General features: G+C 43.3%; 1 protein-coding gene across 1 annotated transcript in view; it reads right to left on the reverse strand.

Moving 5' to 3' along the window:
- CPS1 (carbamoyl-phosphate synthase 1) overlaps positions 1-22,972 on the reverse strand; it is a 100,307-nt gene that overhangs the window by 64,050 nt on the left and 13,285 nt on the right. Inside the window, exons 3-14 of the mRNA XM_075755747.1 lie at positions 20,622-20,731; positions 16,271-16,415; positions 15,109-15,198; positions 14,328-14,384; positions 11,791-11,883; positions 7,799-7,888; positions 6,873-7,001; positions 6,178-6,284; positions 5,649-5,790; positions 3,083-3,160; positions 1,482-1,580; positions 686-781 (exon numbers count right to left, since the gene is read on the reverse strand). Of these exons, the coding sequence (XP_075611862.1) occupies positions 686-781; positions 1,482-1,580; positions 3,083-3,160; positions 5,649-5,790; positions 6,178-6,284; positions 6,873-7,001; positions 7,799-7,888; positions 11,791-11,883; positions 14,328-14,384; positions 15,109-15,198; positions 16,271-16,415; positions 20,622-20,731 (1,236 nt within the window). The remainder of the gene's footprint in view (positions 1-685; positions 782-1,481; positions 1,581-3,082; positions 3,161-5,648; positions 5,791-6,177; positions 6,285-6,872; positions 7,002-7,798; positions 7,889-11,790; positions 11,884-14,327; positions 14,385-15,108; positions 15,199-16,270; positions 16,416-20,621; positions 20,732-22,972) is intronic.

Here is a 22,972-nt window from a genome sequence, read left to right on the forward strand (position 1 = left end):
ATGCCTTTCTCAGGCACATACACAAGTACACATGTTTTTTGTTTGCTTCAGAATAACACAGCTCTCCAATCTTCAGAAAGGGAACATCAGAAACTGGCTAATAAGTTTACTGGACAAAATTAATCCAAATGAAAGACTTTTCATTCATTTCTTTCAAGATTATAAATCTACTCTGGAAACAAAACTTGACATATATGAACTTTAAAAGTTCATCTCATTGAAAATAAATACCATTCAGAAAAACTGCCTTGATAAGGGGTTCAAAATCTTTTGCATAACAGTCTTGACAGCAGCCAACCATTCAGCTGTTAGTACTTGTCTACTTGTAGTTTGTCGGCATATCACAGAAGCTTTAGTAATTTCACATCAGGTGGAACTGACCATATTCCTCCCCTTCATTTCTATTCAATATGACAAGCCTGGAGTGACCAGTCACATATTCACAAACTGCTTGAAGACTGCAATGGAAACCTGGGGAATGTCTCTCTTTGGAAAATAATTCTGAGTGGCTAACTCACATTACTCAACCAACAAATTCAATACCAAAAAATACCTAAATTTCCCTACAGCCATTTATTCTCACCAGCTTCCCTGCCACAGTGATAGCATAGTTGGATGATCAGAGTTAGCTGTCAGAAGGGAAAGTAAATTACATTAGGCTAGTATTTGCAGAGTATCCTCTCACCTTCATGGCTTTCACAGCCTGGGATCCAGAGTAATCAAATTCCCCTGCCTGACCGATCGACAGACCTCCAGATCCTAGAATAAGAACTTTGGAGACCTAGAAGTATCAAACAGCATAAAAAAGATCAGTCCCATGGTAGTGGATGTTAAAATAACAGAGGCTGTGCGGCACTGAACAGCCTCAAATTATAAAACATAAGTTCTAAAAAGAGAAGAAAAGTCACCTCCAAAACCACTGCAGTTTTACTTGTAAGAATATTTCTGCTGGACTTCTCCCATGTATCTCTGGTTAGAGAAACACATGACTTACAGGGCATACAATAAAGGCATTAATTGTATCATGTGCTTATAGACAACCATGCCTCACTTTGGCTGCCCACAAAGTCCAGCTGCCTTCTAAGATAGCAAAACTGTACGAAATTCTGCTCATGCTAGGAATTTCAGACTTATTTGCTAAGCAACAAAGCATCAACATTATGCTGCTAGCACAAAATCTCATGGTCAGATTATCCCAGGGCACCTCATGTACTGCTAGGAGAGTACCTGTCTTGGGAGAACTACAGAGAAAAAGATACATGAAACATCAGATGTTAAAACTTTCTCAAAGAAAAGGGAGTTAATAACACAAGAGATGCCTGATGACTGTGAGATAGGCAGCTGACAGGCCTTTTGTAAAGGAAGCTTCCTTTGACTTCCATGGTGAGCTTTTTGTGTGACTTTGTACCATGGGTTCAGGAGGAACTAACTAGCTCCTAGCTTCACTGACAGACAGGAATAACGAGTACTTGTACACTGACCTCCACTCTGGAAGCTGTCGCTCCAGCCTTGGGCAGGACTGAGGAAATGGTAGTGCCTTTCCCTCTCTTAACCAGTGAAATAAATGAATCAAACAGGAACTAGGAAAAATAAACACACATATAAGTCCCCAAAGTGGAATTAAATAAATACCAAGCAAAGAAGGAAAAACCAGGCCATTTGTGAGCTCAAACTATCAACTCTGCTGCCTTCAGAAGGCAGATTTACACCATCAGAGAAGAGGGGATCATTATTTGAAATAAATTTAACAACTTTGACATATCTGACAAAGCTGTATTCAAGAAAGTGAGGTCACATCAGGAAGAAAATACCTATCAATCATGTCTATGTGCTCTGCTTGTATATGGCTGGCAGTGTAATGAATGAGTGTGCATTAAAAGCTAAAATACAGAAGACCATACACCTAACTAGCTCAAGGGGACCATCTGGAATGGAGCCTGCTGCAGAGCCGGGATCTGAACAGGTATATCTAAGCATCAGTTGTGCCAAATCAGTGTTGTCCTTCCAGAAAAGATCCCAGATCAGCTGTGAGAAAAGTGTTCTGCAGCTAGGCCAGGCAGGGGAGGCAGTGTGACCACCACTGGCACGCAGGCAGCTGCAGACAGTGGGACAGACTCCCCACCTGACCCCACTCTTGCAGAGCTTCCGTCCACACGGTCCCTGAAGCTGGCTGCTGGGAATCACCTATGGAAGGAGTATGGATGGGTCCTGCAAGCCTGCCAGGGTAGGCACTCTGTTAACAAACCCATCCCAACTTTGGGAGTGCACAGACTTGGCAAACACAGCTGAGAGTTGATTTCAGTTCTCTGAGATTCACTAGTCAATCAGATTGCTAGGAAACTTCTTGATATCAAGAGATTTACTTGCAGGTCTAATCAACATTGTCAAATTAAGATTAAAATAAGCACTTCTATGTATTCTTCCATCTTCCTCTCTCAAGAAATGCTAAATAGTTTATTTATGTTCAGACATGCCTCCTCTGCCTTCCACATCCCCTGCTGCTGCTTAGTCATACTCTGTGACTACACAACCAGTTGTTACAGAATTTGTGCGAAGTCACAGATGGGGGATTAAAATTTCATTTCACTTAGGAGAACCAGAGTGAGGAAGTGTGAATCCATTTACATAACTCTACAGTAATTATAAAATTTGAAACTGGAACTAAAATGTATTAGAAAGTTAATGATTTTATTACAACGCATCTGGCTAGTATTTCTTCTGTTAAGATAAAATCCTTTTCCTTCTGCAAACACCCCAGGTACAAGAGATTTGAGCCTGATTCTGCAAAGGCTTAAGCACTTCAGTAACTTCCAACACACAAATAATCCCACCCGGACTCAAAGCATACACATCACATGAACGTAATCATTGATCCAAAGCACGCAGAAGTCAATAGACGCCTTGCTGCTGATTGTAATTAGCTGCGGATCAAGCTTAGCAGACACAAGCCTATGCATGTCTGGGCCCTCTGTTAGGATCCCAACATTTCCAAAACCAAGATTTAGGACCATCACCAACATAAAGACTTGTTACTGTAGCTGATACATCTGAAAGCAAGCCCAGATCAGCCCTCACACAATACCTCTGTGTCCCTTGGCCCAGGATTTGCATCTGGGTAGAACTGTGCTGTGAAAATTGGTCTGGTCTCATGCATAATTCCCTGCAGGAATAAAAAAAGATTGTCTTAAACACCTCCCTGCAAGCAAGAGAACAGAAAGCCACACCTCACTCCTGTAAGAACTGAAGGCCAAAGGACTGGTGTATTTCTAGGGGCTGCCAAATTGACACCCATTTCATTCCCAGTCTTCAAACAACGTCTTATCTGAGGAGTCACTGAGCCTCTTGCTCTTCTGCTAACACTCCAATGCCTGTATAACCCACTGAGCTGTGCGTGGACGAGAAGCATAGTGGAGATCACTTTCACTACAACAGCAAACACGACTAAGTTGTAAGCACTTAACAGATCAGATACACTAGTCTCCCTCCAGAGGTAATCTTGGACCAGGGAGAGAAGAAAAACATACATGGCAAGAAAAGATCATCTTGGACAAGGCTGTCAAGGAACGAAGGGTTTTACCATCCTGATCTGGTTGGTTCTGCCACAGGAGAAATGAATTTTGGTCATGCTCTTGATTTCTGTAACATACTTTAAATACTGACACAGTGCCTTGCGTATGATCTCTGCCCTGGGCTGTTTTCAGGGCTGTGATGAAGTGGGACCACTGCTCTGGACAAACAATAGTTATGTAGGACCTAAACTGAGTTTGGAGACAGTGCTTGTAGTTTCAGTTGGAGCCAGGAAAACCAGACTTCTCATTTGCACAGCCTGATAGCACTAAAAAGCATTGTCCACTGGGAGACGACCCTGTAGCTGTCATTGCTCATGGCCACCGATTCCAGACAGAGGTAGAAAAGTCCCTCGAGGAAATCCAGGAAAAAATAGTTCTGATACTACCTGCTTCCCTTAGGAATGGGCAAAGGAGTCCCAACAGCTTGTATAGAGCAACAGTGCCATCCAGAGCTGCAGGGTGGGATGCTGGGATAGGACAGGGATGAGACATGAGCTACTGACCACAGCTGATCCATTCTGGTATGAGTTTCTGCCCTCAGAGTAAAGAATGTCATCAGTCTGTCACATTGCCCCTGAATGCTCATGTTACTTCTAGTTACATACAAATATCTTTTAAAAATGTTCACTCCGTGGCTTAGTATTTGGAAACCTGTGTTGGCCCTGTCCAGCTGCAGTGTGTCAGGTCACCCACAAGAAATGTTTTTTTCTTTTTCAAACAGAGGAATGCAACAAACTGCACATGACAGCCCATCCAATCCTGTTCCTGTTTGTGCATCCCATGCTAAACCAACATTGCTCCTTGTCCCTCTCCATCTGTGAAGGTTTAGGAGACTGATGCTGCTTTGGGGCTCACAGAAATGGTCCGTTAGCTCACATAAAAGAATGTCATGCTTCTAGATCCAGAAGACTCCTGTCCAACCTTATCACCTGCTTTATGCACAAGCACCATCACACTTGTCTCCAATCTTCAGCTAAAGCAAACATGAAAGGCTTGGGGATGAAAGGCTTCAGTTTGTCAACACAACTAAAACAAACTCATTTCAAAAACTGAACCAAACAGCTGTAAATTTTTTGTATTAATATCTTGTTTGGTAACATTTGTCTCTGTTTAGATATGTCTGTAAGGATAAAGAAAACAGCAACTGACAAACAAAACCTATTTTAAAACCATCAGCCAGAAATTACCGTTCCTTGATCCTGCAAAGTATAGGCAGGATATGCCAGAACAGCACTATTCAATCTGCCAGAGTTGATGTGGGGCATTTATACAAAACAACAGAGAGGCATATTCCCATGGGGGAAATTGCTTTTGAAAATACCTTCTTTTCAATGATTTTCTGATAAATAACAAGACTTTACTGACTTGCACAACACTGGGCCTAATGGACAAGATTTAAAATGGGCAATTACAAAGCCTGAGATCTGTCTCAATGTCTGTCTGACCTTGTCAAAACTGAGCTATGGGATATTGTTTTTCTTCATATGCTTTTCCCTGTTCAGCTGTGAGCCTCCAGAGGCCAGGCATTTTTAAATTATTTTTTTCCCTACATGGACATCACTTGACGTTGGACCTCTACCTTAGATCCTTTAAGTTGTTCCCTAGAGGCAACTGCCTCTCTCCCTCATCACTTTAGTCCTTGGAATTCTATTTACAATAACAGACCAAATTAGACTGCAATAATATTCCTTTTCTGTGCTGGGCAACACAGAACCAACACAACAAAACAGTGACACAGGCTGGCACACCTGTGGCACAAGCCCTAAGACAACGGTAACTGAACGAGCACCATTAATGGTAGGGAAATCAGAGAGGTTAATAAGGCAGCTGTTCAAGGGAAATCACAAGGTCAGGGTTGCAATCCTACACTTCGGGCTAGTATGGAGAAGAGTAGTAATGATGGCTCACCCTCTTCTGGCCTGTGGGCAGGGCCCCAAGTAAAGTAGATGGTCTGATCATCAAGTTTAGACCTGATAGCTAATTGTAATCTCACTGCAAGCTTCCAGGAGGTGAAATAAAGAGAGAGTTTTCGCTCACTAGAGGCTGCTCTGTGCAGGTATCTGGAAAGCATGAGCTCACCTCATTTGTTTGATCGTTGGCATTCACAAAGAGAGGTTTCCAGCCAGGTGGGAGGGTAGAGCTGTCAATGGCATAACTGTGGTTCTGAGCAGTGATGACAGCCTGTCCATTCACTGCATTCAGGACGGGCTGGTTCTGTCCTCTGAAAGAGAAGGGATCAGAGAACAGAGGGTGGAAGTGCCAGACGTGTCCAAATGCCACAATTAGGAAGAGCTGATAACTGTGGGGCTAGCAGTTCAATAGTACCTGTTCAATACTGGCAGCCAATCTCAAAATGACAAATCCTAGGAGAAACTTTGCTACCCTTCAGCTTGATATGGAACAATTATATCAAACACTTTCAAAACACCCTCAAAAAAAAGTAATGCATGACAGGGCAGGTTAAATTAAAGAGTGGAATGAAGTAGTGGTGTTACTGACATGCTAGCTCCCGTTAGGGCAGTTCAGAAGCAAAGCACTGCTGCCCTGTGGCCTTTTGCAATGCTGAGCTAGTCTATCTGGGCGCTGGGAAGCAGAAGAGCTGCCATACCTGTTGGCCATCTGCATCTTGTAGGAAGTAGCTCCGGCTGCTATTCCAGTGATTAGATTCCCCATGCTAATTCCAAACAAGGGCTCTGGGCGATTGCTCTCCAGGACCTAAAATGAAAAAGTTTTCAAGAGTCACTGGAGTGACTCTGTTCAGCAATTCCAGCATAAGCCATGCTAGTTCCCTCACAGCAGCCACACAGACTTGGGAAAAAGGTCAATGCGAGGGTGGCAACAGCCTATAAAGGAAAGTTTCGTCCTCTCCTCTGCTGCAGAGGGAAGCCTCAGAGCACAGCTTGATGCCTCGGTCTACTCGAGGGGAATAAGCAATGACACTCTGCATTACAGCCATTTAGTGTGCGACATTATTTCAAATGGGAGCACTGTGAAATCAGGGCTGTTCTTTCACAAGGCCACAGAAGTCCTGAAAGAGCACAGAGTACTTTAAGGCACTGGTAAAGTAATCGTGGTAATCATTTTTACTATGTATTGTCCACCAAGGTCTGTACAGCCTTATTGTAACTACTTGTCTGGAGACAAGTCCCACTGGACCAAGATGAGGAATATCCCAGGCAGCCAAAATGTCTGAACAACATTTGGTCTGTAACATGTTAGTACAGCCAACTGTTTAGACTTCAGGCACTTGAAAAAGAGGCAAATAAACAAGAATAATAGGTCTATTATATTATTACACTGTACCTTTCTGACATTCTGAATCACCTCCTGGGCCTTCATGGGATCCCCTGGACCTCCAGAAATTACAAGCCCATCATAATCCATGTTGGTGAAGTCATGGTCCCATGGAACCAAATGCACTTCCGCACCTCGCTAGGAAAAAAACCAAGGGAACAAGAAATTTAGCCCTGCTAAATTAGGGCTTCACAGCCTCCTTCTGTGACATGCCAGAAATAGTCCTGCACATCAAAAAAGGGACAAACATCCACATAAACTGAAACACAGAAACAGGGAAACTCTGTACATCTAGAGAATGAGAGGACACCACCTTCATTCCTCATGTGTGCCTAGAGAAGCAAGGACTGCTACATCAGTGCACTAACAACAGGAAAAGATTTTCATAGAATCAAAGAATTAAAGAATAATTCAGGATGGAGCGACCCCAGGATTTCATCCGGTCCAATCCCTGCTCAAAGCAGGGGTAATTTCAACTTTAGGGCAGGTTGCTGAGGGCATTGGTCAGTTGAGTTTTTAATATCTTCAAGGACAGATATTCATTCCACAACTTCTCGGGACCTGTTTCAGCCATTCGCCACCCTCAATGCAAAATTTTTTCCCCCAATTTATTTATTTGTTACAATGTTGGGTTGACCTTCCTAGGTTGTTCTTTAGAGAAGCTGTGCCTCGTCTTTTTAAAGCTCATCTATGAATTCTCATGGCTGAGAGGTTGCTGCACAGGTTCTCTTCCTTATCTCCTCAATACAGTATACCATGGTCAAAAAGCAACTCCTAGTCCATAAAAAAAAAAACCACCCTAAAAATTGTACCTCATTTTAGGTGGGCAACTGCTACTAGAATGGATGTGTCCAGGTGGAAGGAAGGCTAGTGACTACAGGCAAGGCTCTGACCAAAGCAAAACAAGAGATGAAGGACATAAAGCACTGACTTACCTTCACTAGCAGACGGATAATGTTGTGCTTCAACCCACAGTCGACAGCTACAACTTTAATTGGATTCCCTCTGCCATAAACCTTGACTTCCTATAAAAAGACAGACCATGCTGTAAATGACAGATCACCTCCTGCCCCCAAAGCACAGGGAAGATGGGTAGCAGAATAACTTTTCACCAACATGCAGCAACTGGTACTTAATGATCAATTTACATGGAAATCTCCAGAAGTACTGCAGACATTAGCGCTTCCTTCATTTTTCTGTGAAAGTAGAAGTTGTAATGCTCTTTTATATACTGTTGATTACAGCAGAAACAGCAATTCCTAAGAAATCACTTGTTTCCATAGCTAATGACAAGCTTTTTTCCCCTGTGTTTCACCTCATTAGCAGTGAAGCAGCAAGCCAGTTCTCACAGATTATTGCAGCCCAAGAGTATCTCAGCCAGATACATGGCAAGAGATCTGCAGTTGAAGGGAAGTCATCCTGCTGATGCCAGTGGATCCATCACATTAAACACCACCCTGAGCTAGTAAGACTAAAGCACAGCACAGCTGGAGATATCCTGAGTGACCTCTAGTGCATCACAGCACTACAGACCAGCCCAAGCATGTCACTGAGCATGACCTATCTTCATATGGACCTGACAGTTTTACATATCAGACAACATTTCTCCTCTTCTTCCAGCTGCTGTTCCTTAACCCATTCCACAAAGTAAATTGTTACCAGTCCCAAATCTGGACCATTATGCTTTGTACACCCACTTATCTATTGGTCACAACCAGTGTGGAAGAGACTGAAGTCAAACCAGACATATTGACAGACAGCTATAGCACTGATGTAAGCTTATTTATGAACCGCCTCTTTCTGTAGCTTGCTGAATTATTTTACTTGTCACATGACTGCAGTTAGCACCAGGCTGGGATGTTACTCATTAATAAGCACATAAGGCAGCCTTCTTCCTTCTAAAAACAAACTCTGTGCTTACCTTCAGTTATGCTCAGCTTCTGAAAGCTGATATTTATAAGTGTACTTTATCCAAGTGGCTTTTCTCTTGTGCAATATACCACTGGTTTTTTAACTAAGTAACTCTCTTTAAATCAGCTTTCCTGGCATTCATATTTCACAGCTGGAACCCTTTAGGAAAAAATGCTAAAATCATGCCCAATATGTTTGGTGCGGGGCAGGATTACGATTGGCCAGAAGGAAAGATAACCCCTCTACAGGGAACTCAGGATGAAGTTTATTAGCAGAATATTACTCCTCTCTCTGTGTTATCCTAACTCAGTTCTGGTTTGAATTTTTATCTTCTCAAAGATTGATGTGAAGAAATTTTTAGGACACAAGAGCATGTCCTATGTGATGACAGCTCTGATCACCATCAGGAGTGACTTACTCCTTGCCATGTCCAGAGCAAGGGTGGAAGACATGGGGTGCAAGGAGCCACCTCCCTTCACTACAAGGCTTCAAGGTGCAATACATGAACCACCAATGGTCCCTAATTCGCCTTTGAGGACATGACTCAGCAAAGAGCCAGTAGCGTTACCACCTCTGTTGTGACTCCTGCTGTGTAATGTTGAAACGAGATTTTTTGTATCAGAACATATCTTGTAGTTCACACTAAATAATCAGATGGTAAAGTGCCCCACAATCCCTTTTTGAGAATGAGTAGAATGGAAGTCATATTGAAACCGGGTCTTGTTAGATCACTCAAAGCATCTGATATGAAGCTGTGCCTGACATCAAATATGACAATATCTTCACAGTCACTGGTACACAAGTGGATTCTACTTCCACAGTCCATAGTGGAATTGTATCACTGCACAGAAATTGGTGGGTCTTCTACCTGCTGTACTTCAGGCTTCTAGGAGGTGGGTTTAAAAATCTCAAGAAGATTAAGGTGCTCAGTTCTCACAGAAACTAACTTAGTGTCATGTGCCAAAGTCCCTTAAGGAAAATTCACTCTCCTTTTTAAAAGGCCTTTTGGGACTCCCCTCAATTCCTCACAACATCCATACTTAAAAATCTGCCAAACATTATGAAGCAAAGATCTCCCTCAAAGGTTCACCTTGGCTGTTCTAATGGCCAGAGGAAGTTGTGGGACAAAACTGCTTTGAGGTATTTTAATTACCTCACTCTCAAAACTCTTCCCTGTCCAATTAATTAGGCTGTGATTTGTTACAACATTTCCTTCAGCAGCAAGACTGATTTTAGGTGTTGCTGTCTTCACAATCCTCCCCCCCTCTTCTCATTCTCCTGTACTGCAGAGCACTGACCCCAGCATCTGGCCGAGAGTATGTCTAGACAGAAACCAGACTGGGAACTGGATGAGGGAACTGTTAAAATATACTCCTTCTACAGCCAGAGGATTTCCCTCATCTGTTCACTGCACAGCCTACAAAAAACTGTCCCAGTCTGAAAGGATGATGTATAGGTAACGTTAGCAAACAGAGTCTACGCCACTAGCATCTAAAGAAGGCAGGGAAAAATAATAAAAAAAACAATCACTCCTAATGTACAATTGATAAGCAGATTCCTAATCTCACTGTGTCCTGATTTACATGAAAATAGCTGTTTGGCAACAGATAGATTATCACGTCCAGTAATTACCAACATTGAACAGCTTACTTCATTTTCAGCTTTATTTGTGATGTTGCTTTTTAAGCCGATAAAATGAAGCTATGAACATAACGAGACCACCAAAGCTCTGTTAATCTTATTCTATCTCCCTTTTAGAAGCTATTTGCAGCATCTTTACAGTAATTCTGTCTTAGTAATTGCAGAGTTTAGCATCAGCAACCTTACCTATTTCTGAGTTACTGCTCAAAATGGCTCCACCTGCATCTTGCAATCATATATCACAACCTCAATAAGCAATTGCCATCCTTCTGTGTAGCAACAAGGCCCCAACTCAAAAGACAGTGGAGACACTGGCACGAGTTGGTGAGATCCTCAAAGGTGAGATCTGCAAGGCAGTCTCTGTATTCCAATGATATCCCAGGTAACCAGTTACCACTGTGAAGCCAAGCCTGGATGGAGACTGCGCTTCAAATTCCCACTTGCTCACTGACCAGGCTGTTTAGGACTGGTTCACGCTCATGCCACTAACACACCAGCTTGTGTGCAGAACAGTACACAAGCAACTATTTGCAGAGCTCTTCCAGAGCCTCACTGATCTTGAAGGAGCTGCAAACACCACAGTAAGTACGGAATTTGGTAGAGGGACTCATACACTCAGTTCTCACTTCAGTCAATGGGATTAAGCACCCAAGGCACTCTTTATCACACAATTAAATCCCCAAAGGGTCCACAATTTAAGATGCTAGTTCTTGCACTGGAACAAGAATAGGTGCTATTTTTAGTATGGGCCTGGTTTGCTACATCCTCATGATTTGTAATGTTCTTCTCATCTTGTGGTCAAACATAGTTTGCATGGGCAGCTAACAGAGAACAAATTTAACTACTATTCTGTGCATAACTATAGACAAAGCAGCTAATGCCAGTAATATTAGATCCAGGAGATTCCTAACTTGGTCTCTTTTTGAAATCTAGAAATATCTTCTGGAATCACCTCAAAATTATACCTGAACACAGATTATCAAAGGTTATTGTGAGCTTTCCTGAAATTTATTTAAGGAAACCAACCATTCTTTTTATTCTTCTTATGCTAGAACATATGTCTACCATATACTAGGTATCCCCAATACTTCTCAATCCTGTCTTTGTAACACACAATCCTCCCATCAGAGTACTGTTCAGACTACACTCAGCTCAAACACAGCTCATTTTACATCTTCAACGCTGCACCTAAGGAGCCATGGGAATTCTACAAGGATGATGTTAAGATGACAATCCTTCAAGGATCTGGAAAGGTCTATGGTTTAGAAAAGGTCCCTGAATTGTTTGTTTAGAAAGACTGGATGAATCCCAGAGCAAAAGGGGAGCAGTTACTACCTAAAGTCTACAGCCCTTGGACTACAGAAGAACTTCTCACCTTTGTTGAAACTTCTGCAATTAAGTTTTTCTTATTTGGGTCTGCCAACTCCATGGGTTGACCTTCAAATTCTATCTTCCCAAGTACCGTGCCCTGTGGAAATACACCAGTAAACAACAAAGTATGAGCAAAGGAGAAGCTGTGAACACTGGGACAGGGTGCTGACAGGCACAGGAACCGGAACAGCTGTTTAGAGTTGGTTACTTGGTGGCTTATAACCATTTCTAGTATCTTCAGAAGTTTATGAGCCTACCTCTGTATCAAAAATCTGTTTAAAACTCTTCATTCAGGGCAATGGCATTGTCAGCAGTAAAATTTGTTAATAGACAATTTGGCAAGCTGTCTAGTGACAGTAAAATGGGTTGCCTTCCAAGAGGATCAGAATTCAGATCCCCAAATAATGGCTGTGTAGATCTGGGAGTAAGCCACAAAGCAGTTTGAAGCTTTTTTGTTTTTGAAACCCACTGTGAGGTCTTCAGCCACCTCCTGTGGATAGCTACAAGGCAGCAAAGCTGGGGTAAAGCAAAGGTCAGCAGGTCAGCACAGCTGGTTTCTGAATAAGCTGTTAAAAATAAATAAATAAAAATCACCTCCAGCAAGCTTTACCCTTTATTGCTGTTGCCACCTCACAGAAGCTAGGACACGCTTGCTCTGCCAGCAAGTATATCATTCTCCACCTTCTGCACATAAAAGTTCTCAGTGTAAAAAATCCCTGTTTTGGCTTTGCCCCACTGCTAGAATAAGTGGGATTAACCTAGGGTTAACCTCTTCTTGGCTTGGGGACAGGGTGTGCAACACAGAACTTTTCAAGGATGGAAGGGGAAAGTAAAACAGAGGAAGTCAATGTTTTGTTGTAATTTTTAACACATAACACTTTTGTGATAAAACACAGTAAACTCGGCTCGCCCTGTCAATATCAGACTAGCATGCACACCAAGATTGCTCATTGGGTTTAGCAATGCATCCATGAGATACTTCCATGGTTGGCCATACCTGAAGTATCCTTGCCATTCTCCTAGAGTAAGAACAAGCCAGCATCTTGCATTGCCATGCGCTACTAAGTTTTAAAGACTGAGCTTTGCTCTTAACAGTGGCTGACATTCTCTCTCATCTTGAGTAGCGCCTTACACCAAAAGCTACTCCAGGCTGCTTTGCATGAAGCAGAGCTGAAAAGGTCAGCATCATCTTAAACAAGCTAAGTTCTTGGGAACTGCCAGGTGCCACCATGCAGTCAGTCCCATAAATGCTGCTGACAAAGCCCTAAAGCCATTGCTCTCAAACAGGAACCCTGTGTCCTACCTTGCTCCCAGATTATTGAGCCAAATGGTGCCCTGCATTTACATTTAGAGTCCAATTTAACAAGTCACCGCTTATTTCTGCATTTATCACAATGAAGCCTGTTCTCACCCCCAATTTATAAAAAGACATGGAGTGAAAAACTAAGCTGGGGGGTTTTTTCAACCAGAGAAGACTAGGAGAAAAGGCTACATCGTGCGCTATTTTAAAAGCCATAAACCAATACCACTCAGACTACCAGTATAATGGGCCTTACTACCATACACTGCTAAGTTACAGGATAAACATTGAAAGTGTATTTACTTTGGATGAAAGGAATGCTGATCCATTAAATAGTATGTCTCAAGAAAGTAGAAAATGTGTTGCCATTTTCTATTGTATTAAACTGCACTTGTCTGCTGTCTATGAGAGCAGGACAACGCCCTGTCTTCCCATAAGAATTTATTTCTATAAATATTCTCTATTCAAGCTGGGTTGTTCATATTTTGTTCTGTGGAATGAAAGGGGGTGTGGGCTTGGATTGCAGACTGCAAATGGATCACCTAAAGAAAAGAGCAGCTTCAAATAATCCATTACAAAAGAAGAGCCTCCAAGGCGCATTTACATTCAGACTGGCTTTGATCACTGTTTTAGCCAGTGTGAAATGTATCTTAACATTAACCTCCATTCAGTAACATAATCTTGTTCATGTCCTTCAGTTGTCAGCTCTTGGAAACCAGAGAAAAGTAATGACTATTAAAAATAATAACAGGCTTCAGGCAAAGAAAACCAGCCTGAGTTAGGAATCCAGCTTAGGTTACTGTAGGCATTGCTTTGTCTCTGAAGAGCAGGAGAATTTCCACTGACCAAAGGTGGTGCTGTCTGTGAAGTAATATCCACAATATCTCTCAGAGTTGTTGCTCTCTGACTGTTACTATCTGAGGCAACACATAGTTGACATTACTACCTGTTGTGTCCGACACAGCTACCTGAGGCCTCTCACTTGTATCAGCTTGTGCTGGTTCACTTATGTAGAACAGGAAACCCAGAGCAGAGCCAAGGAGAGGGAGCTCCCTGGGATCAGAGCATTGCCTCAGCTGTACAGAAAGCACGGAGCCTTGGAAGAGCACAGGGACCTGAGCAGCATCTGTGGTCAAGGCAGCCCAGTAGTAGCATTGCTACCCCAGGTTTGCTGCACTGTTACAAAAAGGGCCCAGCAATAGCAAGGTTAATGCAACTGGATTAAGGGAAGCAGATCATACCTTGTCACGAATTAATTTGGACAGCATTCTGGTATCAATCCCATACAGTGCAGGCACCTGAAGATAACACAAGAGAAGGGTAAGTTAGAGAACAAGCAGCTAAGACAGAGGAAGACAGCAGCCAGATCACTTTGCTGAGAAGAACATGTCCTTGTTTCAGGAGCTCTGGCTCTTAGCAGCACTATTACCAAGGCTGCCTCACTTCCAGTTATTCGCTTCTCCTCCCTATTCCCACTCATAAATAACTTAGTTCTTCAAATCTAGTTTCTGCACTAAAAAGCACAAAATAAAAAGCTCACATGGCAAATGTCCGTCTCATTTCTGAGCCCCATTATGCCTTACTTATGAGCACATAACCCTCTCAGCCATCACAAGTCAGTGGCAGTCTACTGACGCATCCTTGACTCCCACGGCTTCAAGTCAGTTGGGTCCTCCTGGCAGCTAACATCTCTTGAGGTTACGACCTTGGCAACTGCTAGGAGCAGCAGTACAGAAACATTTGAGAAAAGAATATAATCTAATGTGTATAATTTTTATGGAGAATCAAACATTCCCATTTAATTAACATTACTTCTGGACAGATCTTGGAAATACCATTGCATCCTGAAAAAGAGAAATAGATGAAGAATCAGAGAATTAAGGAACACAGAATGAGCCCAGTACAGACTGGTGAAGACATCTGAGGAGAAGAGTGGTTACCAGCTCAAAGCCAGAAGTTCTTTCCCCTATTCCCATCCATACAGGTTTGTTCTCCTAATGTAGTTATCCCTAGACTGCTCACCTGTTCTTCCTGCAACCACTCTCCCAGGCTCCTAGCAGCCTGCCAGTGGCTGTACTCATTGCTGTAATCCAGCACCAGCAAACCTGAAACCTGCAGAGAGAAGAAACGCCATTTTGCAGTGAAGGATCACTCTGTACTTGCCCTGTACCTTCTGAGTTTTCACTATTCATCCACTCCAAACCACATCACAGACAGGACACGAGGCTAGGCAGACACGGTATGGCTGCTCTCATATAAAAAAAAAAAAAAAGATATCAAATCCGAGTCTTCATGGGGGTGAGTGCGCAGAACAGGTAGCTGGCAAAGGGGTAAAGACTTCACACGCTGTCATGGTTGTACCTAGGGCCTTTTACTTAGGAAATTCATAGAATAATGTGGCTTTCAGGTAACCAAAGCTTCAAATTGCATTGATCTGAGAAAACACTTCTTATTAGAAAGAAAATGGAAATTTAAGACAAAATTTATTTTGATTCATTTTTGTCTTTAAGAAAGCTTTTCACTCTTAAGTGACATTTCATTTCAAAAGTCAGCTCATTTTTCCAGTGGCATTAGATAGCATATAAAGGAGTCATTTCACCTCAGGACAGATAAAGCATTTCACTGGTTCTGCAATTACATGGGTTTATTTCATTTTTCAGTATTGCCACAACTGATGGATACAGCCCTGGTCCTAGCCAATATCCCCTGTCACCACAGCGTAAATACTGGTTCCTGCGCTAGCACGTATGGCCACACAACTGTAACCTCCCCTGTTTTTGGTAGTACAGGCATACAGAGAAAAGTCTCAGCACACAGAGACTTCTCATTCTCACTAGCATTTGATCTCTCAGTGGCAACCAGTCCTGGGCAAACACAGATAAATATGAGGCAGAAGGGGATGTGGAAAAAAAGCCATCCAGGACAGCAGTTCACAAAAACCATAGCATGTCTGTCACTGATAGGAAATACACAGCTTTCAGACAGCACATGGCCTGGTACAGAAAGCAAGATGGATTATCTTTTGCCACCATGCGTCCAAAGGACAACATCCAGAAGAAGAAAAAGAATGACTATCATTGATTCCTTCTAACTTCTATGAGAGTGCCAGTAAACTCTTGCACATGCACACACACTCAAGCTACTAGCATCCCCCTTTGATCAACTCTGCATGTCCCACTGTTACCTTGATCCCATCAGACTCCAGAAACCTCCTGAGGCCCATTTCGTCCAAAGCAGCTGTGTCAGGCACTCCACCATTCCCAACTATGGGGTTAGCCAGTGTAAGAATCTGTCCTTTGTAGCTGGGATCTGTCAAGGCTTCGGTGTATCTAGATGAAGAAGTAATAGAAGAAAAGTACATTGGTCTGGAGTTGAAAGCAAAACAAAAGAGCCAGTGAAAAGAAGACAGGTCTGAATTCCCACATGACAAAAAGACAGAAATGGTATTCATGTGAAAGCATTCGCAGTATAAAAGCAAACACATCTGTGAATCTGCCCTGACTTCGCTATCTGTGATTAAACATTTGACACTGAGAACAAGGAAAGGCTTTAGCTTCTCATGTTTCATTTAAGAAAAGCACAGGAGCTATTAACAAACTCAGACTTCTTGTGATTTAACATAAGGTAAATAACTAGACAAAGTGCAGAGCGATCACAGAGCTGCAGTAAGTGCATGGCATATCACTTGACCCAAAGATAACAGCTTGGGCCCAGTCATTCTCTGGGCACGCTATGTGGGCAGTGCTTTGTCATTGCTCTGTCCTTCCCTCTATGCGGTGCAAGAACTTGCCCCTCTCAGTGGCAGTGAGCTTTCTATTGTGAATAGAATCATAGAATGGCTTGGGTTGGAAGGGACCTCAAAGCCCATCTAGTTCCAACCCCCCTGCCATGGGCAGGGACACCCTCCACTAGCCCAGGTTGCCCAAAGCCCCATCCAACCTGGCCTTGAACACTGCCAGGGATGGGGCACCCACAGCTTCTCTGGGCAACCTCTGCCAGTGCCTCACCACCCTCACAGTGAAGAATTTATTCCTAATATCTAATCTAAATCTCCCCTCCTTCAGCTTAAGGCCATTACCCCTTGTCCTGTCACTCCATGCCCTTGTAAACAGTCCCTCTCCAGCTTTTTTGTGGGCCCCTTTAGGTACTGGAAGGCTGCTATGAGGTCTCCCCAGAGCCTTCTCCATGTTGTCCCTCGAACAGATATCGGGGTGGTTGAAGTCCCCCATGAGGACCAGGGCTTGTGAATGCAAGGGTCTTATCTGCTTGGTCTTCCTGGTCGGGTGGCCTGTAGCAGACCCCCACCATGATGTCACCTGTCCCAGCCCAATCAGCAGTCCACCCTGGGTCACAAGGTCCCAAAGCATGTCCTTATATCTTTAGTCCAGTCAGAAGCCCCAGGAACAGCAACTTTCTTCAAGCACCTGCCCAAACCCCCTTTGCAGCAAGGACAGACCTAAAAGCGTGGTGGAACATTCTTCTGCAGTAGAGGATCAAACCTAGGATTTTGCAAAGTGTCAGCTCTGGATCCAGTAGATCCAGCCTCACTTTCAACCCCAAAGAGGGGGGACAGGGTAAACATGGATTAAATGCCCATGGTCCTATTCTTCAGCTTCAAATTAACATGCAATCCTCCATTTTCTCCCTTATACTGTAGCATACTGTTGCAGCAATCCATTAAGCAATTGCTGTCTTTCAACCCAAAAGCAGCTGTAATTTAGCAACAGATGAAGTTATCTACACAAATATTTAGCCAAATGCATAAAGACACTTCAGGATGAATCTGGCCTATACAAAATATAATTTATTATTGTCATTATTGTTTAAACAATACATAATTGGCAACTCCAGCCATCTACCAGATATCAGCAAGTCACAAGAGACATTTTTATGGAACATTGGACTTACTGCCAGAAGATTAATTGTCAAACATTGGGAAACTCTTCACAAAACCCAGAATGGTTGCAGGCAGATATAGACAACACAGCACACCAGCCAGCTCTGAGAAATGACATGTCGAATGAACAATGGCCATGAAATATTTTCAGGTAAGCCTCTCCTGCTGTTCAAATCTATACTTCCTGCTGCAGGTAAACAGCCACACAAAGTGCAGTGTGATCACAGAACTGCAGTAAGTGCATGGCATGTGAGCATTTGGCATTGCGCTCTCCTTCCGAGTCAATTGCTTATGCTTCCAAAAGACTCTTTGTTAATGACAAAGCTAATGTAATTAACCTTTGCGTGTTATTTGTAATCAGCAAACAAGGACAGAGAGCCATTGGGTTTGGCTGGGGTATGAAGGCACAGCTCTGCACTAAGACGCAATGCCCTTTAAGCAGGCACAGTGCCTTGTGGATCACAGAGGAGCAGATGGGAGCATGAGCTCCAAAGATGCTGCAAGGTCTAATCCTTGCTGTGCCTGCCCAAAGGCCTGCCTGATTTCAGTAAACTCCCGTCAATCAGTTCCCTCACTAGAATATCATGGGAAACACACGCAGACTTATTGGAGGCAAATGCATTTACTGAGCTGTTTCAAACATGGGAACGTTCTATGGGTTGTAATTCTTCTTCTTCCTTAATTGGAAATCTCCTCTTTTCCTTCTTGTTCCTATACCAGACAGATGGCTGCAACACTAGGATTTTTTTTTTTTTTTGAGCAAGTATTCTGAGTTCATCCTCATGCTTTTCTAATGAAAATTCAACATTCCACCCCCAAAACGGTGCTCTCTGCCCTCTATTCCAGAGTAATACGACAACATTTCAGCCAGCTTTCGCTACTTCAAGCCTGAAAGCTGTACACACATAAAGTGCTTTGCCTCCCCGCTCTATGACATGAATCAGAATGTGCGAGTCCAGATGAGGAGACAAGGTGCAGAGCAGCATATTAATCATCCCAGTACAGAGCCCACGCTGACCTCACCCAGCGTCTAGAAACACCCACTTCACAGAAAGCAGTGGTCTGAGGCTTAACAGCAGCCATGGCAAAATCACCCCCATACTAGCCTCTTGCTCCCTATACTGACAAATTGCTATGTGCTCAGACAGTCTGTAAAAGACCCCTGGGCACCTCCTTCACGCCAGCACTTAGCCTCTTACTGTGTCAATGAGAAGAGGTAGCTGGGTTCCTCTGGATACATAAGGTCTTGATTTTTGCGCTCAGGAGCCCTAGGCAGAGCTACAGGGTTTCATTCGCTGGACAGCAATCCCTCGACTGGTAGCAAATCTGTCACCTTCATGATCTGCAATAGTGCTGCAAACTCTTACCTTCCTCTCTCCAAATCAATCAATCAAGGTCATGGTCCTCTGAAGATACAACCTTACATTTTGAATGTTCCCTCAATGCCCATATGCTCCTCAGCACAGAAGAGATGTCTCTTTCACAGGCACCCTCTCCAAATCACTAGAAAATGAGCAAACACAACTTCTGCTGCCACAGTAACATGTGGAGAGGAAATTAATCCATCAGGTCCTCCTTGACTTTTGTGATGTGACAAGATTTATTGCCCATAATCTATCACCAAGAACAGAACTCTGGTGCCCTCCATCATTCTGATCTATATTAAACAGTTGCTTGTTGGCAGGTATATTAACACAGCCAGTAATTAGTGCTGTCAAAATACTTAAATAATTGCCTCCTAATGCAAAACTTTGCAAAAAGATTCCCCTCCACAGCCATTTAACATTCTCACCAATGAGATCACTTAAAAACTCATCCTGTGAGTACTGGTTTCTCCAAAGGAGAGCAGAATTTGGGGAATGCAAGGCAGCTGGACAAAGACAGCTCTGAATGACTGCAGAAGAAGCTCAAGCACCAACCACCTCAGAGCTGTCTCACCTCCCCGGGTACATGGCCCTCTCCTAACCAAAAGCCTCATTCCTCTGGACAGATTTCCTCTGCTTAAACAGTTCAACAAAAGTACTGGCAGCATTTGGCCGCCATCCTAAGCCAGCCACTGGCCTCTACCACTCAAGAAGACAGACAGTCATGCTACGTTAGGCATGAATCTGATCCTACCCTTTAGCTGGAAAGGGCACAGAGTTTAAAACGCATCCTCAACTGTGGTATGAGCCAACAAATCTCATAAGGGACGACATATAGAGGCGACCAACTCAGGAACCTCGGGATTTAAAAGTTTTGCACTCAGAAGTCAAGTTCCATTACCCAGAAGGCTGCAGATGCTTCAGACCTCTATATTTGATCAGGGCACTGGAGAACAAAGATAGGTCCCCTGCTCAGACTCAGCAATGGCTACATTTCAATGGGAAGCTATCAGATCTCAACATACCTCAATATCATGGTTAGTTATATCAGTCTTTAAAGTTGGTCTTCACCATGAATGCTATGACACAAGAGGACTGCCTGAAGTCTCTTCATTAACTAGCTCTCTCTCTGTATCCCAGGACTACAGTGTTTTCTTATACAGAACACTACACGCTTTGATCAGGACCTTATGAGCTTGGAAAAAGCAGCATTCACACTGTAACAAGCTCCCAGAGAAGTTTTGGTGCTTATATCTCATTTGCTTTTGCCTTACCCAGAAAGACCAGTGTTGAATACGACTTCCCCTGCTGTGGAGCATGGATAGCCAAAAGAATAGCCCTTCATCTTCGTCCCATCTTCCAGCACCAAGTTCGCTGTCTGCGCCTAGAGAAAGGCACATGAAGAGACTCAAATACAGGAGGAAAAGGCTTGATGTTTATACAGGTAACACCTAGGACACCTGCCTTTCATACCTCATTGTAAGTATTCCTACCCCGCTCCCATTCCCAGCTGCCAAGGTACTGTCTGTTTTACTAGTGTCCTGATGCTCTTTTTCTTTCTAACACTTAGGAAACATTGTGCTCCTAATGAGGGCAAGGCAACTGGCAAACCTCACCACAAGCAGAGCATGTGCTGCTATCACTGTGGGATCACCCTTCCATATCGCTTTGTTAATTTCTTCCACCAATTATATCTTGCAACTGAGCAATATCATAACTGTAGGGAAGGATCGCCTCTCTCCTCGATGTTTGCTCAAGGCTTGCTGCTGAGTACACTGGCTGTCATCCAGCTGTGACCTTTGATAGGTGCTTAACTCCTGTTGCAACTGTACAGCTAAGCCACTAAGTGTATGCTTAGTTGGACTGGTGTCAGATGGCAAAATTCAAAACACCAGTCCATTCTGCTGTAGGACACAAGAAGACAGGAACTTGTGGATCAGACGGACATTCGTGGTCTCAGTTACCTCAGGGATAAGCATAATTTGTCCTGGAAGAAGTGGATACGGAACAAGCAGCCTAGAGGAAAACTTCCTATAAAACTGCACCTCTTTCAGGGAGTGTTTAGCAGAACTGAGTCCCACACTAACTATGGGATCCCTCACAGGCTTAATCACTATTTTACAGCTGAGGAAAATGGGACACAGAGAGTGACTTTTGTAAAAGTCATTAAGAGATTCAGTGGCACAGTTGGGTCTTTGCACATACCAGACTAAACACACCCTCTTTTGCCTCATTTGGAAACTAAACCTTTCTTAACCTGTCCAGGAATTGGATGGGAAACCACCTGATAACTCCAACTTCTACCAAAAAAATGAGTATATGCAGAACAGAAATGACAGAATGAGTTGGGAGACAGCAGGATCACTGATGACATGCAGGGGAAGAGAGAGAATAAGCAAAGCTGGAAATAGATTTGCCAATGAATTTCTGGGCTTAAAAGAATTTGGACGATGAATCTTTTGGGCTCTGAGAAACTTCCACTTCTGGAATGCAAGTGCAGCTGCCTCCTGGGCACAGAGCTGCAGTCACAGTGACCACCAGTGCAAAAACCCCAATGGTCTGCGCCACAGGACATGTGCCAAGCGTGTCCACCAGGCAGCAGCTCTCACCATGATTTAACTTCATATTGGGTTTTTTACAGAACAATTCCTCTTACTGGGATTTTTTTTAAAGAAAAAATGAAGATCAATTTGCTGTAGAAAGGAGCAGGAGAGCTACTTTCCATTAGCTGTAAATCAGATGAACAATCACAGCAAGGAGAAATTTCATTCCCAGCATTGAACATTTTGTAACAGTCATGGCAAACATTCATCTAGAGCTCCTCTGCAGTTACAAATACTGCACAGATCAATTACTAATGTACTGCAAAATACACTAAAAATCAAACTGCACTGCCAAGTAATTGAATTCTGTGCATCTGGGATGCTTTTAGCCTTGCATTTTTTCCTCATTAATGTCAAACGTCCAGTCATTCTCAAAAGGTTTAGCCATCATTTTCTGAACCTTCTTCCCACACCATTGGATGGGATAGTCAGCAACACCAAAATCCCCTCCCTCCCCAGTTGTAAATATAGCTTTTTGTGGTTTTAGATTTAGCAAAATAAAAATTACAGTTTGCTCAGCTCCCTAATCTCACTAAGTATCTCATAACAGAAAGCTGCCACACACTCAAAGGATTACAAAGTGCAGAGGTTGCCTGGGTGCCTCAGACCGGGCTTTGTACAGGACCTCTGCTCTTTCTGAAGCCTGCTGAAAACCCAGCCCACACTGTTGACATGGGAGACTGACTGTAAGAACCGGTTTCTCTCAGCCTTCATTTCAAGAGATGGAACCCTTCGCCCAGCAGGCCACGTATTTGAGTCCACCCAAATATCAACTCCAGTTCAAGCAAGTCCTACCACTCATTGGTACAAGTTGGGGTAATTGCAGTCCCAACTGCAAACATAGCCTGGCAGAATCCTTCAGGAAGCAAAGTCCACAACAGTGGAATGACCAGAAAAGTTAAGATCCATCTAATTCCTGAGGGCCAAAATCCAGAACAATCACTGACCTTTAGAGCCTCACCTTCAGTATAGTACTTGACAGGAATCTGCAGGTATTTCCTCCCACCACAGGCCACCTGCCC

This window comes from Balearica regulorum, chromosome 6, assembly GCF_011004875.1.
Source record: "Balearica regulorum gibbericeps isolate bBalReg1 chromosome 6, bBalReg1.pri, whole genome shotgun sequence".
Lineage (NCBI taxonomy): Eukaryota > Metazoa > Chordata > Aves > Gruiformes > Gruidae > Balearica > Balearica regulorum.